The sequence below is a fragment of the Toxotes jaculatrix genome, chromosome 15, assembly GCF_017976425.1.
Source record: "Toxotes jaculatrix isolate fToxJac2 chromosome 15, fToxJac2.pri, whole genome shotgun sequence".
Taxonomy (NCBI): Eukaryota; Metazoa; Chordata; class Actinopteri; family Toxotidae; genus Toxotes; species Toxotes jaculatrix.
Genome location: NC_054408.1, coordinates 8,702,005 through 8,727,116, shown reverse-complemented (window position 1 = coordinate 8,727,116; position 25,112 = coordinate 8,702,005). Strand labels below are relative to the sequence as shown.

General features: G+C 40.4%; 1 protein-coding gene across 1 annotated transcript in view; it reads right to left on the bottom strand.

Annotated features, from left to right (window-relative positions):
* nck2a (NCK adaptor protein 2a) overlaps positions 1–25,112 on the bottom strand; it is a 71,819-nt gene that overhangs the window by 41,998 nt on the left and 4,709 nt on the right. The window contains exon 2 of the mRNA XM_041056631.1: positions 6,471–6,712. Coding sequence (XP_040912565.1) covers positions 6,471–6,696 — 226 coding nt within the window. The 5' untranslated portion in view covers positions 6,697–6,712. The remainder of the gene's footprint in view (positions 1–6,470; positions 6,713–25,112) is intronic.

Below are 25,112 nucleotides of genomic sequence, written 5' to 3'. Positions count from 1 at the left end.
ACTGTGTACCGAATTTCAAGTACGCAGGTCTTACGGTGAATACTTTCACACTCTACGGGGACAATTTTGAGCAAAGTTTTGTGACTTTTTGAGCACGTTCAGGGGTCAAATTAGCCGACAAAGTGGCCAAAGAAAAATAAAAGAGGAGGAGGAGGAGGATAATAATAATCCCTACAGATACAATAGGGCTTCACACAAATTTCGTGCTCGGGCCCTAAAAATTTAGAAGTAAAGGATACAGGATTTCTGATAGGAAACCTCAGTGATAACAGAATGAACACAGAGGTGCTTACACCCACTCACATCGAGAGCCCCATGTCCTTTTACTCACAACCAATGAAATCAAAGCTCATTATCTACTTGGTATTCTGTCGACACCATCTACACGTCATATACACATCTATACTAATCAAAAGGCGGTGGTGTAGACAGGGAATGAAAAGTGGAGCAGGCACCATGGGCCTGATAATGACAGGCAGATCCAGGATCAAAGTCAGCTCCTGTCTTACCTGTCTCTGACTTTTCCATTCATGTATTTTCAAAGACAAGTCTTTAAACATGTGTTTGCACACTTCAATAAGACCTTAAGTTTCTAAAGTCTCTCAGCTGAACATAACCGAAGGGGTCTCCTCTTCAAATTCGTGTTAAAATAATAATGATACACTGTGCGGCTGACAACATTTAAACAGTTTACTTGACAGTTGAGGCTGGTGTCAGCATATGCTCATGTGTGTTACTAATGACTGAAGTGAGTTTCTTGACAGCTAATCACCCAGTTTGTGACACACAGTCTGCTGAAATGCCACAGAAATGTCACTGCTGAATGGTACATTTACATTGTTTGGAAAATTGCTGGGTTCACACAGAGTAGCATGAAACCTGTTGGCAGAAAGAAGAAGAAGAAGAAGGAGAGCAGCAAAGAAAGACAAGGGGTCCCTTGGCAGCTGTTTCTCACACAAACAGTAGACGAAGCACATCAGAGGCCACAGCTGACAAAAATGCCAAGAAGAGGTACGAGACGGGAATAACAAGCAGATCGTGTTTATGGAGAGCAGTGTGTATCCTACACGTCTGATTGCTGTGTGTCTGTATGAGACGATCCTGCATCTCTTGGCTGTAAGCCACAGACAAAGGTTGACTCCTGGGCCGACTTCAAGTGGTCCCACAGGAAAAATAAAACAGACTGTGGCTGCCATGGGGCAGGGAGGAGAGATGCGAAAGAAGGCAGCAAAGACACACTTCCCTTGAGCTAAGCAAAAATACTTTAACGCACACACAGATACACACACACACACCTTTCTTCTTCACTCATTTCCACTTCAAGGCACTGGCCTGCTGGTTATCGCAGCAGCAGGCTATATTCTCTCCTCCCACACATTCACTCCCAACCTTCACCTACCTCTTCATCTTGTGGAAAGAGACTACACTCTCAAGCCCAGAGGACTTCAACTCAGAGGGAAGTGAGTTGATGAAAGCCTCGATGACTGCATGTTGCAGCATATTGCTTCACTCTCCGGGTTCCAGTGGAGGGCACCATGAAAGTTACTGTATTAAATGAGTCCACACAATATCACACCACCCACCGGACACATTCAAGTGTGTGCAGTGATGAAAAAGCACAACCAGGCCCTTAAATGAAGCATTAGCACAGTGTCAGCGAGTGGTGTTAAAAGGGAACATTAGGAGATGAGCTATGTGGCCCTTTAAATAAACCAAGCAGTGATGATGGTTCTCCATTTCTGCAAGTGCCACAGGGTCTTAATGCATAACTGTGTGTAAAACCAATAAAATCTGCCGAAAGGCTTGAGCAGACCAATAAAAAAAAATTGTCAGTGAGAATTAGAATAAAAAAGCAGAGTTAGTACATGAAACCAGCAGCCTACAAAGAATCAAATCCTTGTGCAGCATTTGTGGGCACACACTGTGCACAAGATTTAAAAATCTTCTTACATAGATTAGGGCGTGGTTACTTTGAGTGACAGCTCCATAGACAGGCACTGGCAGTTAGGTCTTTGCTAAAGCATCGGCTGGGCTAGGCGGCTACATCCAGAGGCCTCCAGCTACTTCCAGCGGTTGACAGCGGTCGGACTTGGGGACTGTCGTGTGGTGGATGTAGCTGCGTGTAGCTGCCGCTTAGCTTGTTAGCCTAGCTGATTAGCTGATTAGCCTTAGGCTGGCTCGGTCACTCCAAGCTAAGATTAGCTCGATTCATAGATTAATCGTGACGCGATACTTGACGATTCAGAATCGATTCATAAATCGTTCATCGTCATTCTTTTAATAACGGAAGGAAAGTGCAGCAAGCCCCTCCCCCTTCAAAACAATGTAAGAATGGCGAAGTGGCTGCTTAAAAATTGCGAAACTCGACGCGAACTGCTCAGCTCTGTACTGAAGGGTTAGCGTCGAGTGCTGCATATTCTGTCAACACTCCGTTGACCGGAAACGTAATAATACGCGCAGTGACCATATAGTGTCCAAAATCCATATGAGAAACAATCTGGCTGACATGCACATACAGTAAGATTTAAAAGGATTACTTTCTGGACATGTAAATCAAGATATCAGATTGTAATAGAAGTGGAAATATTGTCAATTTCCTTTCCCTATTCTTTTCTTTTTTAAAAGATATTTTTTTCATGTAAATGTTCACACTATATATATTTTTAGTATTATTATTATTGTTTTTAATCTACATCAATAAATGAAACAGGCATTACATGTGTGAGCTAATGCTTTTTTCTTCTTTTATCAGAGGAGTTAGAAAAGATAGAGATAAACGTGTTTTACTTCAATGAATGGATATGTAAAAATATACATTATTTTACAAGTAACTACAGAGTGAGAAAAGAAACATTCTATGTGGGAAAAAAAAGATTAATCGAGATGCATCGATAATCGGGGAATCGTAGCACTGTGAATCGTAATCGAATCGTGAGGTGACTTAGATGGCACACCCCTACCGTAGAGTAACCACCTCTTCGCCAAATATGTCAACCGACTCCCCGTAACCAATGGGTGACATCACGGGTGCTACATCCATGTTTTATGCAGTCTATGGCAGCACCTGGCTAACCAACTTTTCAGCACAACTTGTCCACTGTGTGGAAATATTTTGCACTAGAAACACCCCAAAGCAAGACAGCAACATGCCATGTTTGCAAAGCAGTTGTACCAAGGGGCGGAAGCTCCGTCGCGACCTACAAGTGATAATAAGTAGCGATTCGCTTCCTAAGCTAAACTATCTTCATTTGAAAGCAGTGAGTAAAATGGACTGCAGGCATTTAACACTTCGTTATCGCAGGTCCTTCCTTCCTGCTTCTGTTAGACTGTACAACCAGCTGTGCTGAGCAAACCACATGTACACAAAACCACATGCACGCACACTCATTCCTGGATTTAAATTTGGTGCAATATGTACAATGTGTACCTTTCTTCTTTTTTCCCATACGGCTCAAACAGTGTACATGGTTACTTTGGTCATTCTGTTTATAGTATTTATTATTTTTTCCTCTAATAAGTAAATTTTTCGATTTTTTGATCTTATCTGTATATTCTGAGTGCCTGTACCTTATTGTATCTGCTCTTTGCTGCTGTAACGGTGTAATTTCCCCATTGCAGGACTATTAAACTATTAAACTACTAAGGTTTATCTTATCTTCTTGACACGAGGACAGGACTAAGTGCTTTACACAGCCTCCCATTCACTAGCGCACGCTCACACACTGATGTAAAAACTCAGGTGGACAGAAATCTAGCTTGCCAATATGTTGTGCCAATGAGTTCTGGCCCCGTTTCAGCAATGGGTAGGACCTTTGCTGAATTCTTTCACCCATCACTGTTTTTATTTCCTGTGAGAGGAAACTGGGACACAAACCAGCATGAGGCCAATTACAATTCAGTTCTGCCTGCATGGATGTCGATGATAGAACCACATAAAAGCACAGTAAATGAGAAGGAAAATCAGGAGATAACACTAATCACAGACTATCTGCAAGGTCCATACTAACAACGTCGACTTACTGAAGAGCTGGAAAAGAGAGAAAAGGAGCCAGAGACTGTAGATGGGATGAAGTAATCATGCTCTCAGCCAATCAGATTGTCTATTCAAGAGTGTGAGTAAGTTCCATTAGCCCCTGACCTCACCTATTGCTCATCACCTTGTCATGACAATGTTCTCGCCTATTGGATTTGCTCAGGCTTTTAACACTAAAGAGCTACTGGCTGGAAGCAAACTACTTAGACTGAAATGGAACTAGGCCATAATGTTGTAGTCGATATGTAACACAGTCGGGGACAGAGAGGTAATACATCATTCCAGTACAACCATTAGGCTGCTGATTTCTCCACTAATCAATCTCTTGATCATAGAAAAGCAGAGACCTACATTGACAGCGAAAGGTTCTGATGGGAACAGTAGGTAGTAGGTAGTAGGGGAGTGAAGGGGAGATGCACGTTGTCTCTGCACACAATGAACCCTGGTGAGGGTGACAGTGGCAGGCTGTGCCATGCTGGCCCAGATGAGAGCTATGCAGAGTTTCCCTGAGGGCTGGTATCCACAGAGCCAAGAGGAATCAGCAAATCAGACCAGACTCCCTTCATCTCTCTATCTATTCTCCCCCAACCCCAAACCCCCACCCTCCAACTCTAAATATGGCTTCCCTTCAGGGCCGCACAGTTACTATTTTTATTACAATTGCACTTCTTGATCATTCTGTCTTGTTAGAATTTCCACCAGATGTTTCTATTTTCTCCCCACATCCGTCTCTCTCTCCCTCTACCAGCCAGACAAAAAGTTAGAACTCAAGCTAAAACTGTCAAAACAGATTAGTTAATGCACCACTCTGCCTGCTATAAGAAAGTAGAGCAAGCTCATCATTTTTAGATTAATTCCTACATTCTTGACTTGAGCTGTATACCAACACATCCCAGTTTAGCACAAGTCCATAACTGACGCCATCTCATTTTGTCAAAGCTGCCTCCTGGCTGTCACGTCTGTGGTATCTGTAGAAAGGCACTGGAAGCTTCAATAATTGTGCCCTTATCTCCAAACCCCCCCCCAAAAAATATTAAAAAATAAATTAGATCACATGCAATATGAAAGCCTGATATCTGTTACGAACTGGTTATTAGATCATTTGTCTTACTATGAGTCATAATAAGTTACGGTAAACCAATTTCATGACACCCGAGTTACATGACAGGATTTGTTTTGAAGCAGCAGTTGAAAGTTCAGCAGCAACAATTTCCTCCAGACAGCCGTACCGAAGAGTGCACTGGCAAATATAAAAAAAAAAGTCAAAATACCAACACACAACGTAATTGTGTTGGGAAAAGGTTAAAGCCGCTGCTCACTGACAAGTGGGAGAGCTTGTGCATCACACACTCTGACTATGCCACTGCAAGCTCTGGCTTTATGCTTTATAGTTATGTACGCAAACTACACCACATCTGTGGACTAAAGATCATCGTAGTAATGTTCAAAACAAAGAACAACTAGTCAGCTTCTTTCTTTTTTTTTTTAATTAATCATTTCATCCACAAAATATCAGAAAATAATGGCACATGCTTATCACATGCCTTCAGATGGCTTAGTTTGTCCAACAAGCACAAAGGGTTTCAATTCATTTTGATATAAAAATTTGAAAAAGCAGGAAATCCTCAAAGGACCACCAGGAACTGACAATGTATCTGAAGCCAAGTTTTAACAGCTTTCAATTTTTTGGTAATGTTTTTAAACAAGGCTGCCTATTTTTAAACATGCATCAATTGTGTATTCTGTGTTTCCCTGAAATTATACGCTGATCCTGTTTTACTGGTCGATTGTGACGGAAGAAAAAAAAATGACAGTCTGTTGTTCTTTCTGTTTCTTTCAATGGCAAAATGAAAGAGGGCCCTTTTCGAACAACACATTGTACTTGTAAAAGCAATCTCATTTTTAAATTCAATCTTTTTAATTGAATCTATTCTCCTTTAATCTATTTTGAGTAGCATATCAGTATACAGACTGTATTGCGTTTTTTGGTCTTGCCCAATCAGTGAAAAGTAGAAATAATTCTTGCATCTCTATCCCCTCATACTATATATACCAACAGTCACTCTCATGTACTGATAGCAACGGCTACGAACACAGTCTCATATATTCAAGTCATGAGTGGGGGTTGAGAGACAGTGTGCTGACAGCTGAGAGCAACAGTCTACTCAACGGGATCCCTGGAGTGCACAGTGACAGCTCCCGGTGAGGACAGACACGGCGAGGGTATCATTTTACTTCTGAGAACAGTCAAACTAACACTCATGCATGTGCACAAACTGACCACTGTTTATGACCACATCTTATCACCTCCACCAGGAAACACAAACAAGTAAAAAGGGAGTGCAGAGATTTTGCACTTTTACTGAAAATAATCTGCTGACAACTTGTACACACAGGCGACCTCTAACTTCTAAGAATAGTGCTAAATTCTTCTTACCCAGTGTGTCTTTGATGTTCTTCACCAGCGAGCCTTTCTTCAGGCTGTTCTTGCGTTCAACGTAGTTCGAGGGCACATACCCCGTTTGGTTGGCGGCGTTGCGAACGCGCCACCAGGTCTTTGAGTCGTCCAAAAGGAAGAGACGCTCGTTTTTACGGATGTCAAGTTCCTGGTCCTGCTGGGCCGTGTAGTCCCACTTGGCTACAACAATCACCTCCTCTGTCATCTTTCATGGAGTCCCCCTGTGGAGAAGAAGAAGGGGACTGGAGTGAGCCAAGGAGTATGACACCTCACCAGCTTCGGTTCCTTATTAACTGAGAATCTCTTGTGACAAATTATCAACAGTGACAGAGGAACAAGACTGAAAAATATACCTAATATATAACATTAATATATGTGAGTATAAGTATTATTATTGCTGTTGTACAGCGTAATTTTGAGGTGTGCGTGTGTGCGTGTGTGTGTGTGTGTGTGTGTGTGTGTGTGTGTGTGTGTGTGTGTGTGTGTGTGTGTGTGTGTGTGTGTGTCTGTGTGTGAGGCTTAGTATTGGTGTGACAAGTGACAAGTCATTACAAAATAATCCATATCCATCCATGCACACAATTTTTAAACCGCTTATCCCCGCTCACATTGTGAATTAGACAGGATACACCCTGGACAGGTTGCCAGTTTATCACAAGGCTAAATTACATAACCATGCCAAACATGAGTTTAAGGCTGGTGGTAAAATTCAGTGGCTTGACTGGCATGAAAACTAATAACTGGATGACGATTATGGCAAAATCTCAAACTGCTGACCACATGTTCACCCATCTGCGTCAGTGAAGAGGATAGAGCTGAAAACATGATAAAGAATGCAGATTTAGGGACAGTAGCAGTTCATTCAGCCTAAAAAAAAAGCACATCTGAGAAGGGCTCTTTGGTAGAGAGCAGCAGAAACACACAAAATCAATTTATGTGCTCATTCTGCATGCTTTCTGTCTCCCACACACGCACAAACACACACACGTACACAAAGCCTTGCCTATTCGTTTTTGAGAGACAGACAGTGAGCAATTGCATGCTCTATTTCACCAGGCCTTAGGTGAGGTGATTTGACATTGGGTTTGCTGGACCCCCTTAACTGCAGAGAAATTACATGTATCTGTTTAGGAGACAGCCAAATTGGAAATGGACTATTTGGGAATATGCATGAAGGAACTGGGAAAGTGTGATGTAATTTCGTTTATTCCTGTTCTGTGAAAACCTGTTCCGTGATAAAAAAAAAAAAAAGCGTTTCTCGGTATGAGAACCATCAGAGTAATCCAGTTTATATTTAGCTCACCACCAAGTTAAGAGTCTGCAGCTGGAAACAAGATCACTGGAACAAATAAAGGAAGAAACAATGGTGCAGATAAACAAAAAAAAGGGGCTTTCTGAAAGAGATAAGGGTGAATTCAAAGATACAGAATGAATAATCATGTTGTAAAGCTTTTGTGTTTGCACATGTTCAGCTTGAATAATCAAACTAAAACTGTCTATTTCATATCTAATCACATTTAAGGTCTTCAGTAGCTATTTTGGGACGCTCTGAATTGTAGCATGGAAAAATTATTAATAATTGTGTGTAAGTATGCATGTGGGTGAGTATAGGCATATTTAGTCACAACAACACTAATTTTTCCACAGATTATACATGAGTAAGACAAATTTCTATTTAATTTTAAATTTCCTTACTCATATTGTCATTTACATTTTGTTCTTTGATAGGGCAAAGCACAGATAAAGCGCAGCCACAAAAGAGAATTTTGACTCATGGGAAGTGTGGCTGCACAAATTAGAGCATATAAAAAGATTCCATTACTGGTGGAAAGATTGATATCCTCTGTGCAGGCTAAATTTTATGAAATGCAAATGGGAACACTTTAAAGCACTGGCTGTTTTTTCAACTGAAGACATTTAATTCCACTTCAATTAGACCACAATCATAGAGACAGCGCAGACATTACGGAATACATTCTTACAGTTACAGTCACAGCAAAAAGCAGGGTTGTGTGTCATGTGTGCATGAGAGTGTCTTAATAGCAGGTTTCTATCTCCACCATGAGCAAATATTCAAGTGCAACATTTGTAGAGTAAAGCATTGCACTTGTGAATGTGCCTCTGCTTGCCGTCACTAAAGCTGTCAAACTGGATTTCTTCACAGGCCAGGACAGGGACAGCGGAGGAGGAGGAGGCGAAGGAAGAGGGGCTTGCGCAAGACTGGGAGAGTTTATGTCAAGTTCACTGTAAGTTAAGTTACTCAAATTTCTAAGATGTGACAACTTTTACTGCTGCAACAAAGGCAGCAGAAGGAAGAAGAGGGAGGGGTCAGTTCAATATTCAGGAAGAGAAAAACTCACATCGGCTGTGGCTCTTCGGAGAGCACGGGAAATAGAAATGGAAGGGCAGATTTATGACAAGATGAGCGATGGTGACGTCAACTCTTCCTGGAGACAGGAGGTATGTGAGCATGCTGTAGCTTCTATCCACCTCAGGCTACAGCTCCTGGATTAGACCAGAATACTTCTTTCTTTTCATTTTATTGTATACATTCCTCCTGGTATGAATGAATGGATGAGAAAATACGATAAAGCCTGTTGGGAATAGGCTCCAGTAGTACTCAGTGGTATTAATTCTGACCTTTTTGTGGGGATTTCTTCCTTTTTCATTTTTCTCCTCTACACAGCGGTGGTTCTCGCCGTCATGCAGACATGAATGTATGCCTCTTAGCTCAAGCTCGCCGTCACACCTGCAGTTCGGCTGGGCTGGACCAAGTAAAAATCACACTGATGCCTTGTAGTTCTCATGTTTATGTTCACGCTGGATTTTCACCAGCAAACCAAGAGCTGCAAACATTAAGTCATACAGACTGACAGGCAACTTATTCATTAGACAGTTTTGGTAACTGTAAAGCTGAATTGTAAGTGATTCATGGACCCACGTAAAGAAGTTCAAGTCTGGTGACTGACGGCAAACCTTGCACTTAACTGAACCGTATGTGCTTATTTATCTTATTCATAAAAGCAAAGACAGCTTTTACTATAGGATTATGGAGGAATTGTCATTAGACCTAGGGAGACAAATGTGCCAGGCCAATAAATTATATAATAATGGTTATGATGTCAGTGGATAAGTTTAAAAAAAAAAAAGTCAGTAGAGGAACACCAAACCAGGCTACAAAAAATCTAAGGGATCCATATCAATGTTGCTGGTGATGTTAAAAATTTCTAGCGATACATTGATATATGACATTATTATTTTTTAATTCCCAAATGTCGATGTCTTTATTCATCTCAAAAATCAACCAGGCTATTATACTGACTACTCTGTGATTCATATGTTTCAGTTGATATCAGTCGGAAACTTCCATGCATAAAGTAGGTCACCAAGCTCAACACAACTCCCCCACCTTTCTGATGTATCCACACTCATGTGCTAACATGACTCATACCATGGTTACCAAATGACCAGTATAAATACTTATGTCATTTATGAGGTCGCTTCCTTGACCTTTCACAGTAATTTAACTTTAGAATTTTTTACTTTTCTTTGTCGTATATCACATTAAACTTTTTGAGTTTTTGACTGCTGGCCACATAAGACAAACAATTTTTGGGGTTTTGGAAACAGGCATTTTTCAGTGTTTTCTGATAATATATACACAAAATGATTAATTGATTAATCAAGAAAATGATTCATTTGCAAGCAGCCAAGACCCACCTTTTAAGGATTCTCAGTCCTACTGTTTGGTCTGCACCAAAGTTTGACTGACATTTTTCACGCCTATCTAAATCCAACTAAACCAAACAGACAAATGTACCAGACGCTGGTTTAAACTGATACAACAGGTTAGGTGGAAAGACCACCTAAAAATGATCTCACTACACAATAAACCCTTTACCCACAATCCCTCTACCTTGGTGTTGTTTCCTCCCACTTGTGATTTCATGTAAATTGGCAGAATGACGCCTTTTCTCCCATCCTGAGTGCTTCACCTTCCCTCATCCACGACCCCGATTTCCCGGTCTCCTTGACAACCTTGCTCATTAAGCAGAGTGATGGGATTGCCACTCCAAGTCAAGTCCATCTTCCTCTGTGGGCAATCATGTATATGAGAGTGGCAGCTATACCATTGCTCATTCGAATGCCTGCAAACGTACCATCACTCTTGACATGCCAATGAAATCCATGAGGCCAGCTTATATGGAAATCAATCTGAAAGTCTCCTTTAAAACCATCTGTTCAACTGTGCAACTGTGGGAAACTTTTATGATACACTCATTTAACAGCTAACTCAGTTTCAATGATATGTTTAACAAATAGACAGGTGGTTTTTCCTGTGTGTGTGCATACAAATAGACACAAAAGAAAACAAACAAATCTGGGTCTGAGTCGGGTTTAAAAAGGGAAAAGCCTGAGAGCTCATGCTCCTTGTGACCTCTCCATTCCTCCGCTGACAGAGTTAAAAGAGGAAAGATGAGCGACAGACCGCTGAGCTGGGCTTCACCAGCACTTCACAACTCCCTTTACTGAGGGGGGAACGCTCAGAGGCTCTTTCAACACCACACAAAGAGAAAGAGAAAGTAAAAGAGGATTATTTAAAAAAAAAAAAAAAAGGAGGGGGGGGGGGGGGGGGGGGTATGTTTAAAGGCAAAAAAAAGGTCTGGCAGAGCTTTCTGCGTTTGGCATTCAGGTCAAAGACAGCCAGGATCCAGCCAATGGGAGAACATTTCCACCTCCCCCCTCCACTCCACAGCAGTTGCTTCTCACAGGAAGGAGAACTGCTTTACTCCCTATTGGCAATCAGTGTCTGAAGCATTTGGAGTGAACTACACAGACCGAAACATGAGGAAGCCAGACTCAGAGTTACAGCCACTGTGGACAAGAGGTCTGATCTTCTCTTCACAGAATGATTTGTCTCGAACAAAAAAAAAAAAGAAAAAACAGGCCAGAGCACAGTTAGACGCCTTTGCTGCCCCTATGTTACTAACAAAGGGGGGAAAAAAAAGCAGAGTGACAGCTATACTCTCAATCTGTCACTCACATAACATACAATACATACACTCACAGAATCTAAACTGAGGGTTTGGTGTAGGACATTAGCTCATCTGCCTCTCTGTGACGAGGTTGGTGGTTGCTCTTCTTTAGTTTCAGGAGAGAAAAGATGTGCCATACACATGGATGCCATCAAAATTAAAAAAAAAAAAAAAAAAAGCCCCAAACTCAAACCACTCAAGGACAGCTCAGATACAACACTAAGAGGGTTCCTTGCTGCCAGCTCAAAATAGGACTGAGAAGAAGAGACACTCACAGGCCTGCTATCACCACACCATTTGACTGCATATTTGAGGACAGAGGAGGCTTCTTTATCAAACTCAAGTGTTAAAAACTTTGCTTCAAAGCAAAGTTTAAACCAGAGGCCAAACATGGCCAAGTATAGCAGTAATATCCCTAAAAAAACAGCTCTGTTATGATGATTACAGCCATTCTGAGCAGTGAATTTACACTACAACATATAAACTTAGGTGTCCAGGACTAATGGCAAATAAATGACGGCTTGGGTTTGAGGTTTTAAAGGCGTACTCCTGCAGGTTGTATTCCACTTCCGTGAAGTTTGGAGACTGGTAAGAGACAAATTAAAACAAGATATCCTGACTTAAGAATCACTGGATCCTACAATTCCAAGAAAATCAGTAGCATCTTTTCTTTATGCCTTACCTGCCCTCGTCTTTCAAACTCTCTCTCCTCAAAGTCTCAAGTCTAACTCAGGACAACAATGATGACATATACAGGGTTATTTTCTCAGACTTTCAAACATTCAGGCAGAGTGGTACAGAACACGATGAGTTAATTGGGCTTTATATGTGTTGAAATCGATTACAGTTTCCCTTTAGGTTCTTTTTTCCATCAATTCATGTTTTTTAAGGTTGTGCAAAAATGTGCTTTTTATATTTTGTGCAGATTTTAAAGATGCCACCTTGGGCATCTATCACCAAAAATAATTGTTAGTGTAGACCTATTGTGCTGTATCGCCTTTTGTCCATCTAATGTCCATATAATAAAGGATATAAAGAAATTAAATGGTAGTGAAAAATGCTTTAAATCTTCACTTGCCAAAATTGATGATGACAAATGTGGAATTCCCTTCTTTCTTTAACTGAATGCCCGCCCACCAAAATCTCTCTTTACAAGCAATTTTCACATCACTTTCATTTGCTGTCATTACTTCAGCCCCCCTCTCCTGAGCAGAGGCCACATTGTTGAGTGAATCTCCATGACAACAGTCACTGGGTGGTCCCATTTTTCACTGACGGGGGTGTTACCCAAAGAATCTGACTTTTATCCCTCCGCTCTTCGATTTTCAATATTTCTTTACAAAGGATCAACTTTCACTCCACACAAAGGCGAATGCAGGCTCTGCACCCACAGTGTGGCGGTTTAAACAAAGGTTTTCTTTTTACCCGATGAAGTCAAAGAGAAGAGGACCAGAGAGAGACATATAGAGAGTGTCCCCAAATCTCCTTGGTATGATTTTTTTAAAAAGGTGCTATCAACATTTTTTATGTATTGAATATTAAAATTACACAATATGGGTTTAACAACCTATTTTGACAGCAGTATGATGGCACTACAGTGGGGTGCGCTTGCGCATCAAAACCGTTATTTAATCCCTGCTTCACACATTATCTGTGCAGACAGATGGTAGGTGTTGTTTTTTCAACGCAAGCGTCAAACTCCATTCCCTAATTTGTTAGAGATCACATTATGCGAGTTGCTGTTTTAATTACTATGTGCTTAATGTAGGTTTAGGGTAGTGCATCATGGTAATCTGATTTTATTATTCTATTATAATGATTACACTGAAAGATGATAAACAACGTTCAAACCCTCCTGCATTGAGTTCTTACTATATTCCTATTTTTTCCTCGTCTTCAGCCATAAATAGCTGAATTCAAACTTTTCTCTACTCCTTGATGCCCACTTTACTTCCTTCCATAACAGTGCAATGCTTGTTCACTTTGCACACCTCCCTGCAAACTAAACACATGATGCGATGACTCTTCTGCGCAGCTTGTTCTGTTTTATTTTAGCTCAATCCTCTGTATGCAGCCTCTCTCTGCTGCAAGCTATTACCTATTAGCATAGTTTCCCTCCTGTCCTTTTTATTCTTTTTTGTAGCTCTTGTTCAAGAGTAAAGTGGAAAGAACTGTTTCTATTTTTAACTCTGTATGTGACAGCCTGGTATCCATGTCCCCTGGCAGAACAACAAAAGGCAAGCACTGTAAAGCACAGCAGGGCAAATGTAGTGAACACTTTGATGTACAATACAGCTCGTTTTCCTTTGACTGGAGGAGACAGACAAACCTGAGATGATGGTGTTTGTGTCTGACAGAGAGAGAGAGAGAGAGAGAGAGTGTGTGGATGAGTATGAATAACGAGTCACTCTCAGGTCAAACAACAAAGATGTGGCTGTAGCTAGAAGCTATAGTATTGCTTTTAAAATAACTGTACTACATTCTGTAAACTGAAATGTATTTTTCTAACCCCTCATCATAAAGCCTGTCTCCAAGGGTCTTATCTTTGAGCTTGTGTCATGAGTTTATCTTTGTTTTTAATGCCCGTAAACTGAGGTTTTCAAAACCATTCTCCGCCTCCTTCTTAAAACATCAGCACAAACACCAGCACAACATCAGCATCAACACAAATTTGTCAACACAAGGTCCAAGATCCTTGTTTCCAAAGCTCTGATCCCAATTTGTGGTTTTTCTCACTGGATGAAGCTGTTTAGTTGTCGTTGAGACGTGAGGACAGAGATTATGACAAAAACAGCCTAAAAAAAACGCCCATGTAAACAAACGTTTTTTTTATACATAAACTGAATTTTCAGAATTAGCCGGCGTGGTATTTTCTCTCTCACCAAAGACTGAAATCCTGCTGCAGGATGTGCGGAGAATAAGCTCTGCTCTGTGCCATATTGAGCACTAGAGGCAAGAAACATTTCCACACTGCAGTGTATTATTGACTTGCAAACTACTTAACTTTGTTGAATATGAGCAGCTTGTGGAATCAAACAGACACAAACGCCCTGAGCCAAGCAAGCCGTGCATTTCAGCTTTTCCCACACTCCATATAGTCGACACAGTCAATTAGCAATCCAGAGTTAATCTAAGAAGAGCACTCAGCAGTAAGAAGATACACTGGATGTGAATGCATGGAGTGCTGTATGGTAAGAAAGAATTAGGCAAGTGTGGAGTAAGAAGACTACACTCTTTTTACATATGCAAGCAAGGTTATAGAGGGTAATACTATAGTTCTATGATTTTCTTTTTTGTCTGCCCATGGTATTTTTTTTATTCGGGAAATTAAGCTGCTTTATTTAAGAAAGAAATATGCAAGAAGTGCCACTCTACAGCTGTCCAAACCACTTCTTGATGAATCTGGCTAGAAGTGACTGGCCATGAAATTCTGCCATGTAAACAAGGCAATTATTGTCAAAATAATTTCTTCCTTTTTTTGTTTGCTTTTGCAGAGAAGACTGAATTATGAAGCAATCACATGAAATTAGGAACAGATAATTAGTCACAATATAAATAAACAATGGGCCAATTATGCGTCTTTGCTATGAGATCCGTGTGGCTGTCTATGCTACATGTGTCTTATTTTATTACTCTGAGAAAGCCGAACTGCTCCTCATTAAATTTTAATCAGCTGACTGGCTTTTATAAAATAAATAAATAATAAGTCATTTAACTGTGAGTTTATCACGAAGTCAGGAGTCAGGAGCTGGTAAGTTCAGTTACACATATTTTTCTGAGTTCTTGGAAAGGTTTCATTACTCGTTTCAACCAAATGCTGAACAATGGCTATCTGTGATTTACCGTGCAACAAGTTCCCAGAACATTGCAGTCCTTTTTGTTGGTAAAGGAAAGCCAGATAAACAACTCCACGGTCTGATTCAACAAACTGTCACTTCCAAATAAACTTCTACACGTTGAACTGAGATTATGACTATTTTTCTGTGACCTACAGCTTCCCCTCCTGCAAACATTTAACCTCCAGTCAACTGACTAGCAGTTCTCTAAAATACATTGACTTCGTTCTTTCCCAACACAGTGTGTCTGTCAAAGCAATGTCTGAACTGCAGACCAAATGCGTCAGTAGAGGAGTTCAAATAAGGTGCAATAACTCTCTGCATGGGAGTGTAAACTCCACACAACACAATCTAGACCGACTGTAGTTAGGGGTCAATTTGCCAAAACACCAAAAAAAATCAAATATTTTAATAAAATATTAAGAATATATAATATAAAGAATAAAATTTGGTTTGTGGTTCTCACAGCTGTAAAAAAATTAGATTTGAGAAACTCAACAGCAATGTCTACAGACATGATGGCCTGGTTACTCTGGATAATCCACAGACCTCAGAGTGGATCTTTTTTTGGGAACAAGTATATGCATGGATTATAATGAAGACCAAAACAAAGAAAATAAAGCATTAGTGGAAAAAAAACAAGACTCTCCTTGAGGAAGGGACTAAGGGATTTCACTCTCAAATATCTAACTCTACAATTCCAGTAATCATGCATTAACATACATCTGTGAGGATCCCTGCAAGCAATAAATGTCAGGCAGAGACTTTGTCTTAATGAGGTAACATGGGAGGGAAACTAAACAAGCTGTGTCTACAGTATGCATGAGTGTGATGGGCGCACAATTAGCATCTTCTAGTTAATTCACTATGTGCTTCATATGTGATGAGTATGCAGGCAGTATTACCACTAATGGCCGTGTGCTGTATGAGGAAATCACACTCACAATCACCCAAAGGGCTGCCAACTTAATTTTAAAATTACCTACACAGGGAATAACTTGTGAAAGAATATATTGCAGAATGAGGTTAGCTCATGCAGAAGTACAGCACAGAAACAGTCCTTTGAAACTCTCTGAGCTCTTCTCTTCTTCCTTGTGTAACACAAACCACTGTTGACTCTATCCCAGCTTGAGCTTTACCTTCTCCTTTGTACCTTCTGCTCCATCGGTCTTCTTTCTGCTCCTCTCTCAGCTATGGACCTGAATTATTCTCTTTGATCTAATGCTACCTTGAGGCTCACAAGTGAGAACAGGCTTGTGTCGCAAGAGCAATGCAGAGAGACTGGTGCAACACAATGTAGACCTGTTGAACACCTTAGACTGTCCCCAGCCAAGTGCAGATGTGGATTTTTTACTCAGGCCATTTAGCTGAAGTCAATTGTTAAGAGTTAAGGCAGTCAGTGAATATTTCAACAATCTGTGCTGCAAACAAGAAAGAAGTTAAAGTGGATTATACAAACTGAATCACATAAATCATTTCCTAATGAAGGTGATAACAATCCAGATATGCCACAATCACGTACCCTTCTCCTGACTCTAAGTACAGGCATTCATTTCATTCATTCCTTTTTAGGTTCAGCTTGTTCTCACACCTCTGGAGAGCTTGCACAAAAGCTGTCTTGGAAATAATGACAGACAAACACTGTAACATCATCGCAAAAGACTGCAGGGCACTTGTCAAGTGAGGAAAAAAAATTTAACATAAGACCTGAACTGTCTTTAGTTGAAATGCATATTGTTTGCTTAAAAAATGTGTATGGATGCCCTGAAAATTAAAAGCCTCCAAGTTAATTTTATAAAATCATGTTTAAAAAAAAAAGCATTCATCAGTTTTGCAATAAAAAATAACTGAAACAAATAACTGATTATCAAAATAGCTGCTGATTAATTTTGTTTCAGTTGATGGCTGTTGCAGGGATGTGAGACAGTCTTGTTTTCAACAAATGGAAAAGGTGAGAATTTGTCAAATATTTTCAGGGAACAGAAAACATCTCCCGGAACATTTATCCATGTTATTTATTTTCCATGACTGACTGAAGAAACAATCTAAATTTGTCCAGGTTTTCCAAGACACATGGGAACTCTCTCAAAGTAGCGTGAGCAAAGAGTTGTTATTCGTATCCTGCTTGTCTTTCTTGCGCATGTTTGTTTGCCTATGTTACATAACCTGGAGTTGACGTCAGAGCCGTTGGGGGACAAACACGGTATGTTGAAAACTGAAATGGCATATGTAAAAGCTACATCTCTTTCCCTTTTTTACATGAACCACACACATGTCAGTTCCTGAGAGCCATGTTTCAACTTCAGCTAATTTTACTGCATGAAACAGCAGAAGGCTTGGATTCATTCACAGCATCAGAACTGGCTTTGTCACGTCTCTGGAGAAGACACTGACCTTTGTAATGACCTTGCACCAGTATTAAAAAAAAAAATAATAATAATAAATCATGGAAATAAGTACAGGAAAGAAGGAGAGGACAAATCTTACTCTTTGCTTTCTACAGTACTTTCTCCATCTCTTCTTGGAAGCATCTTTTAAATTTGGGTATGTTTGGTCAGTAGTGATCAAGAGGCAAAGGTACAAATGTAACAAAGCGTGCCTAACAGCACATTTAAGGATCACTGTTTAAAATGTTATAGCTTGTTTGTTTAATCCATAAAAATGGAAAGCATAAACATGAATAAAAATAACACTTATGGTTTTATAGGGGATATGTGCACGTCTATGTCTTGGCTAGGCTCAGTGATATTCTGGAGTTTCCACTGGATCTTTGGATCTAACCTATGCAATGAAAGAGTATTTCACAAGATGCCAAGTAGTTCTTTTAAATTAATCTGTTCTGCAAATCTTTGTTCCACTAGATCTTTTCCTGCTTTTAGTTATAAGAATAAACACAGATTAACACCTGGGATTGTTTTGCTGTTTAGGGGAGCTGTTAGTTATCTAGCTTCATCACTGTGAGTGACACCTTTCCAACTTGTCACATTTTTTTCCACACTGTCATTTAACGCACTGTAATTATATGAATATTTATTGTAATTGCTTTCGAATTTAGCCTCTGGTGTTGAATTCCAGAAGCCCAGCACCAAGTCCAACACAAGGCATGTAACACCTGGCTAAATGCTCCCTACTATGGACAGAAAAACAAATTTTAAAAACACCCATAAATCACATGAGCAACTTTGCTTTTTCACCTTTCAGCTGAGAGCATATGATGTTATCTCCACGATGTTCAGTGATTTGGCTGACAATTTAAACAGTTTGAATACTTCTTCTGAGTTCTCCTGTGTATCTATTATAGCTTCCTGCACCATAGGATCCCATAGGTTGACATTTTACGATACACTCGCAGACTGCTAGTGATTTATTGTGACCTGAGCACAGGATGGCATTTCTGCTTCTTTGACATGCAGATGATGATCACTCCTTCCACTGAACTGCTGCTGCCACAAAAAAAAAAAAAAAACAGTGGAGCACCGCACTCAGCAAGCATTTGCCAGCAGCTCTCCATGCACTTCTGAAGAAGACAAGAGGTCACACTGAAACAACTGTGGATGTGCCAAGCCAAAACAGCAGATAGGGTAAACAGATGTCTCGCAGCAAGTGTATATGACTGTGCATGTGAGAGCAAGAAAAAAAAAGACTCCACAGGCCAAATACTGAGTATGTGAGCAGTCTTGAATTCTCAGGAGAACCCTGTGGCACTCTGAGCTATACATCTCATAAATAAAGCAGGGTTTCCTTCAGCTGCAGCCGTGTGTGTGTGTGCGTGTGTGAGAGAGAATAAGAGACAGAGAAAGGGTGCAAATGGATTAGAAGAGGCCTATCATGTTGCTCTATTCAGCAACTGACTCAAATCCCATGCACGCAACAGCAGCACAATTCAGGACGAATCACTGAGGAAATAATGTCTTTACAGCCTACATGTTAAAAATTACATGAACTGGTGACTTCACTTGATAATCTGCCTTAAAATATTTAAAAAATATTTTGAGCAGAAATATCAAACTTGAGCTGTTGCTTCCAAAGCATTAATCCATCCTCATACAGATTTAATGAGCACTGAATTATCAGCCACGATTAGCCAGACTGTTGTCCAGATGGTTGGTGTGACATATTTTGACAGAAGATCAGACTGGCTGTCACATGACTTTTCTTTATTGTTGAACAAAATCTCCATGCACAGTTATGGTAGTTCTTTGCTGATGTCTGCTACCGGACTAAGCTGTGATATGAGCTACACAGTGAAAACACAGTCATTTGATTTTCCCCTGCTTTTCTGGAGGCCTTTTTCTGTCCCAGCCACACACAGTCAGATTTTGCTGCTAGGCTCAAAGTAACTGCCCATTCTTCATCAGCAAAATGCTCTGAATGGCTAAGCAGAGATCAACTCACAAGGCGGCCTGGGATCAGATTTGGCGCAAGGCTATGGAAAACGTGGCTGCAGCATCCTAACACGCAAAATGTGGATCAAAATACACATGTACAGCTACATTCACAGTTTATCCTAGACCATCCAAATGACAAAGTCCTTGCTCTGGCTTGTAAAGCTTGGGGGACACCTTGTTATGGAGGACCTAGGGAATGGCAGTAGTAAACGACTTCATTTTTTCACAGCTTTTGTTTTACACCTCTGAGTTTGTAAAAATAGAATCAAACCTTTTTCATGATATGGGACCTTCAAGATAAAAGGGGGGAAAAAACAGACACTATTTACAGATACTAGATTAGAATTAGAATTTTGATGAAAAAAAAACACGCCCCTTCATTCTGTGGATTTTGTCAGGTGACAGACACTCATCAAAATTTTAAAACAAGCCATTCAACTGGGGACTTTCTAAATAAATCACAGCTGCAGATTAAGAACAGTAAAATGCAGATCCTCCTTTAGTGAGTGTTCAGACAGAAAACATTTCTGGTAGTGGTGCGTTGCTTCGGGTACTGGCGAGATAATGAAATACAAACCGAGAAAGCTAGTTTTAGTAGTAAAGCCACGATTCTGAAAGCTTCTCAGGCAGCAAAAACGCTGCACAATGGTTCATAATACTGAAAGAAAGGACACGGTGAACAGTAGGAATATAGAGCTCATGTTCCAAAGTAATATACTAGGAATTTGAGCTTGCTTATATTTGATTGGCCATGGTAGCTCTGTGCCGGATGATGTTGCACAGTGTTGCGTCATAAGTTGAGCCATGTTCAATTTGACAACACAGCTTTTTTTTTTTTTTTAAACATCCCTGTGGCACCAATGGAGTGGCCTTATTCAGATGAGCATGGGGTTCTGTGTTTTTTCATGCAGAGCTAATGTCAGCAGAAGCAGATCAGACAACATGAGCGTCCAACAATATGTGACAAAAAGCCTTGGCACAAGACCAGATGCCAGATCTCATTTTTCAGAAATGTAGCTAGCATCACTTAGCTGCTCTGTGTTGTGTCTTGTCTTGCTCATTGTGCAATTCTGTCAACATTGTTCAGCTCCTGTGTTGTGGAAGCTGCAGAGCTGGTGGCAAGTTTTCACTAGAGTTAAATTCCATCAGTATAATCCCTCCCATAATGCATGCCCTAGCAAACACACGCACTAGTGATACACCTTGAGAAGCTGTCACTTTCTTTCTCTGTGTTGTCTGGGCATTTCCCTAAATCACAGAGATTTCTCAATTATCTTGTGGGAAACGGTTTAGAAACACAAACCTGATTCTCTCTGCCGTCTTAAGACACATGAGTCATCACTGAGCTCGCTCTCAAGGCATTGCTATTACGATGAAACTACTTTGAATTTAAGACAAGCAACTTGCCATCCAGTGACTGAATATCTGATCCTCCAGAGCTTTTTACAACATGTGGGACAAAGAGCTGATCCTGTGCATTATTTTAAGAGCCGGACACTCACATAGATGCAATTTCAGATCACTTAAACTCAAAATGTCAAGTCACTGGACCTCTTTAAAGTTTTTCCTCTCTTACACACTTGCTACAAAACCAATAAACTGTTTACACTGTTGTTAAAATATAGTGCTGTATTGACCATTTAGCTACTAACATTAGTAGCCACAGCTACAAATCTTAAAGTTACACAGAAGCTCTATGACACTAGAAGGATTCACCTCTATTTGTTTATCTGAAGATCATTTTAAGGGTGACATGCAGGGGTGAGGTTTCATGGAATTAATGTCCAACTCTGGTGGCTACAGCCTGAAAATGAAATAAGTTTTCATTTCATTTCATAAGAAATTACAAGAGAACCCCAATTACTTTGCATACTTTCCTTTTACAGCTACCTACTGATAGATGAATGAAAGTTGAAACTGGATTGGATTCTGACTCCTGAAACCGAGATGATGCAAATAACTAGATCGTTTGGGCTGAGATGACTCAGTGTTGCTGTACTGCAAAGACATGGTCACTCGTGGTTGTAGAGTGTGCTAGCGGAGTCAGGCTTCTTCTTCTTCCTCACAAGCAATATTTGGATGAGTAAAAATGCCAACTTAAGCTTCTTATAGAAATATCACTGACAGGATACAGCTGATACAATCTACTGTCAGTGGTTTTAGCCATTTCAGTCTGTGAAAGTGAGGTGATTGCTATTTTAGAAACTGTGGAAAACTGTCACTACGCTAGCAAATCCCACTGGATGGTCAGAGTGTGTACACACTCAGGTAGGCCCGTCAAAAAAATGAGCAGTATTTGGAATGATTCATTCACTCGCTCATAAGGGAAAACATTTCACATATGTAAATCATAATATTTACTAGAGTGTTGATGCCTTTCGGAGCATCCACAGGAATGGTGAGAGATTGTTAATGAGGCTGAACCTCAGAGAGATGGATGTTACGTGGGCTGCGATGCTCTGAGGGGAACTTGGAACGTGGATCATTCTGTGAAATATAGATAAGCAAAGCCCTTGTGCTCTGGGCGAGATAACTCAATGTTTGTCTGCATAGTGCCGTTTTGTGCATCAGTACAGCCAAAGGGGAAAACGTCCACTTAATTAAATCAATTAGAGCATGAAGGGCCTGCCGAAGCATCTGCAGAAAACAACACGATGGAACAAACTCACCAACAATAGCTTAACTCCTTTTATGAGTCACAGAAACTCTGATGATATATGAGCTACAGCCTTCTCTCCATTTCTTGACTTTTACGCTTCTACGTTACTAGACGAGGCAAGCCTTCTGAACAAGATATTGCACGGCCATTTAATTTTTAATACTTGCTAAGAGGACAGTTCAAACTGGAAAGAAACCGAAAATGCTGACTCTTGCAGTTGGCAAACATGACTGAGGATTTACTGTGTCGTCTTTCGAAGTTTGGATTTTCTTTGCATCTTTTATACAGCATTGTTGTTAAGTAAATTGGCTTGGTCTGTGCAAAAAAGATATAGCCACACACAGGTGCAGTGATTTGGTGAAAAGGTGTAGAGGCAAGTAATCAGGCCGAGGTAAGCCTTTTCTGAAGACAGCGAGTGCAGCATTGGCTCCAAAGCTCTTTGACAGGCTTATATCTTTTCACAAAGCAGTACACCTACTGCACAAACTGTGTGTGTGTGTATTATGAGGTTGATGTATTCATAATAACCACGTCATGATGAAATTTTATAAACCACATATTACCTTACACACAGAAAAATTATCTTAATCAGTTCAATAAACAGAGGTATCAGCAGCCAGTACTCTGAGTTTCAGTATCAGAATCGGTAACAGAAGAGGAAAACTCCGGGGTTTACTACTATTTTCCTGATTAAATGATTAAGAGTTTAACTGATTATAGTTTGTCATGTTCAAATTAATTGAAAATCTTGTTTAAGAAGCTGGAACCAGTGAATATTTTCTGTTTTTGCATGAAAAATGAATCAAGTCCTTGCTGCAAATTTTTTGATTTTCTTTGATTACACAGCTGATTGTTTCAACTCTAATATTTCATTTTTGTGTCTGAGTGTGTGTGTGTGTGTAGGTGTGTGCAGAGGCACCTGAGGTCCTGAACTTTTGTCCAAATTTTACACTCTCCTGCTAAGAAGTGTTGGGTTTCACCCCTCACTCCGTCTCCCTTCATGGCCCAAAGTACCAATTTTCTGCTGTGTAATATGAACCCCACACACACAGATGGATAGTGAGGGGGAGCCGGTGACCCCTGATAGCATTTCAACGAGCAGCTCTCGGTCAGTTTATGAATTTATAGTCATGTCTCTCTGTGGTGGGAGGGGAAATCAAATTTACAATCTGCAAGGCAAACTCCCTGAGGGTCTCGGAAATGTTTACAGAAATCTTATATTTGTTTGTATCAAGCCATGAATTCAGGAACACTGCCAGTTTTAGGGATCAAACCTCCCAGCTGACCGCCATTTCTTCTGTTTCTAAAATAATATACTGCTCACTCCCACATTCTTATCCCCTCATTATTGTGTTTCAAATTCTTGCGCTAACTCAGGCCTTGACATCATCATGCACCAAGTACAGATTATACCACTGTACTATAACCAGCTCTGCTTGCTCCCAGTTTCTTCCCTCGCTCATTCACTCTCCCTCCTTCCCTTCCCCTCATGGTCTCCCCCTCAGTGTCCCACAGAAGGATTAGGCCTGGTGCCCAGTGGTAACACAGGGACACCGAAGCCAACAGACTGTTAGTTCAGTTGTTGGCCATGAAATAGGAACACTCAAGCCGGGTGGCTGAGGAGTGAGATGATTACAGAGATGAAGGATGAGGAGGAGAGAATGGACAAAGTAAGGGAACAAAAGAGATGCTCAGGACAGACAACTGCAACCCTAAACTACTGATAAGAAGGAGAAAACAACGCCATAGAAAAACTATGGTGTAAAATTACAAAAGAGACAAGACGCTTGTTTCTGGATATCAACTGTGTTTTTAAAACAGATAAAGAGAAAACTAAGAGCCTGCAGCCACACTACCAGCTCTGTGAGGCTGTGCACAGCAGATGCTCAAGTGCTAAATGCTTATATCAGCATGCTAACGTGCTCACAATGACAATGTTTACTCACTGATGTTAAGCAGGCGATGTTTTCCATGGCCCCCATCTTACTTTTGCGTGTTAGCATGGTAACATAAATGCAAAGTGCAGCTCAAACTTATTTAAGAATTCAGCTTCTTCTGATCACATTAATAATTGTTAGTTAGGGACAAATTAACAGACAAGCAAGACACTAATAAAAAACTATGGTAATTAACTACCAAACAGAAACAATGGACGTTCTACTGTGCTGAAGGGTTGCAGGGCTTTCACCACATACTTTGTCACTGCTCTGTGACATCGCTCATTTTTCCTTGTGCTGAGAGGGAAAACAGTCCTTGCTCCTCACCGGGGGGCTGTGCTGCAACTGCAGTAGCTGCAGATGATAAAGTAAAAACAACATGAGCTAAATAATTTAAATTCTTTATCATTTGGTGAACATCAATTAAATAAATTGCAGATGTTTTGCATGCACAATGCACTTAACAGTACGTGAAGGCGAACTCGTTGTTGTACTGCTACAACAGACTCCGACGGATCACAGACTGCAGTGTAGCGCTGTTGGTAGGCTAAGACCTTTGATTTAACAGTCGTGGTGGGTCAGGGGATTATAAAAATCATAACAATTTATCCGAGCACCATGGATATCTGTATCAAATTTTATTAAATGATTGTTGAAGTATTTCAGACTGGATCTAAGTAGTGGATTGACTGACTAACCAACGGAAGACGTCACCACCCCTCGAGCCAAATCGCCAGTGTGGCTAAAAATCATAACAACATCAAA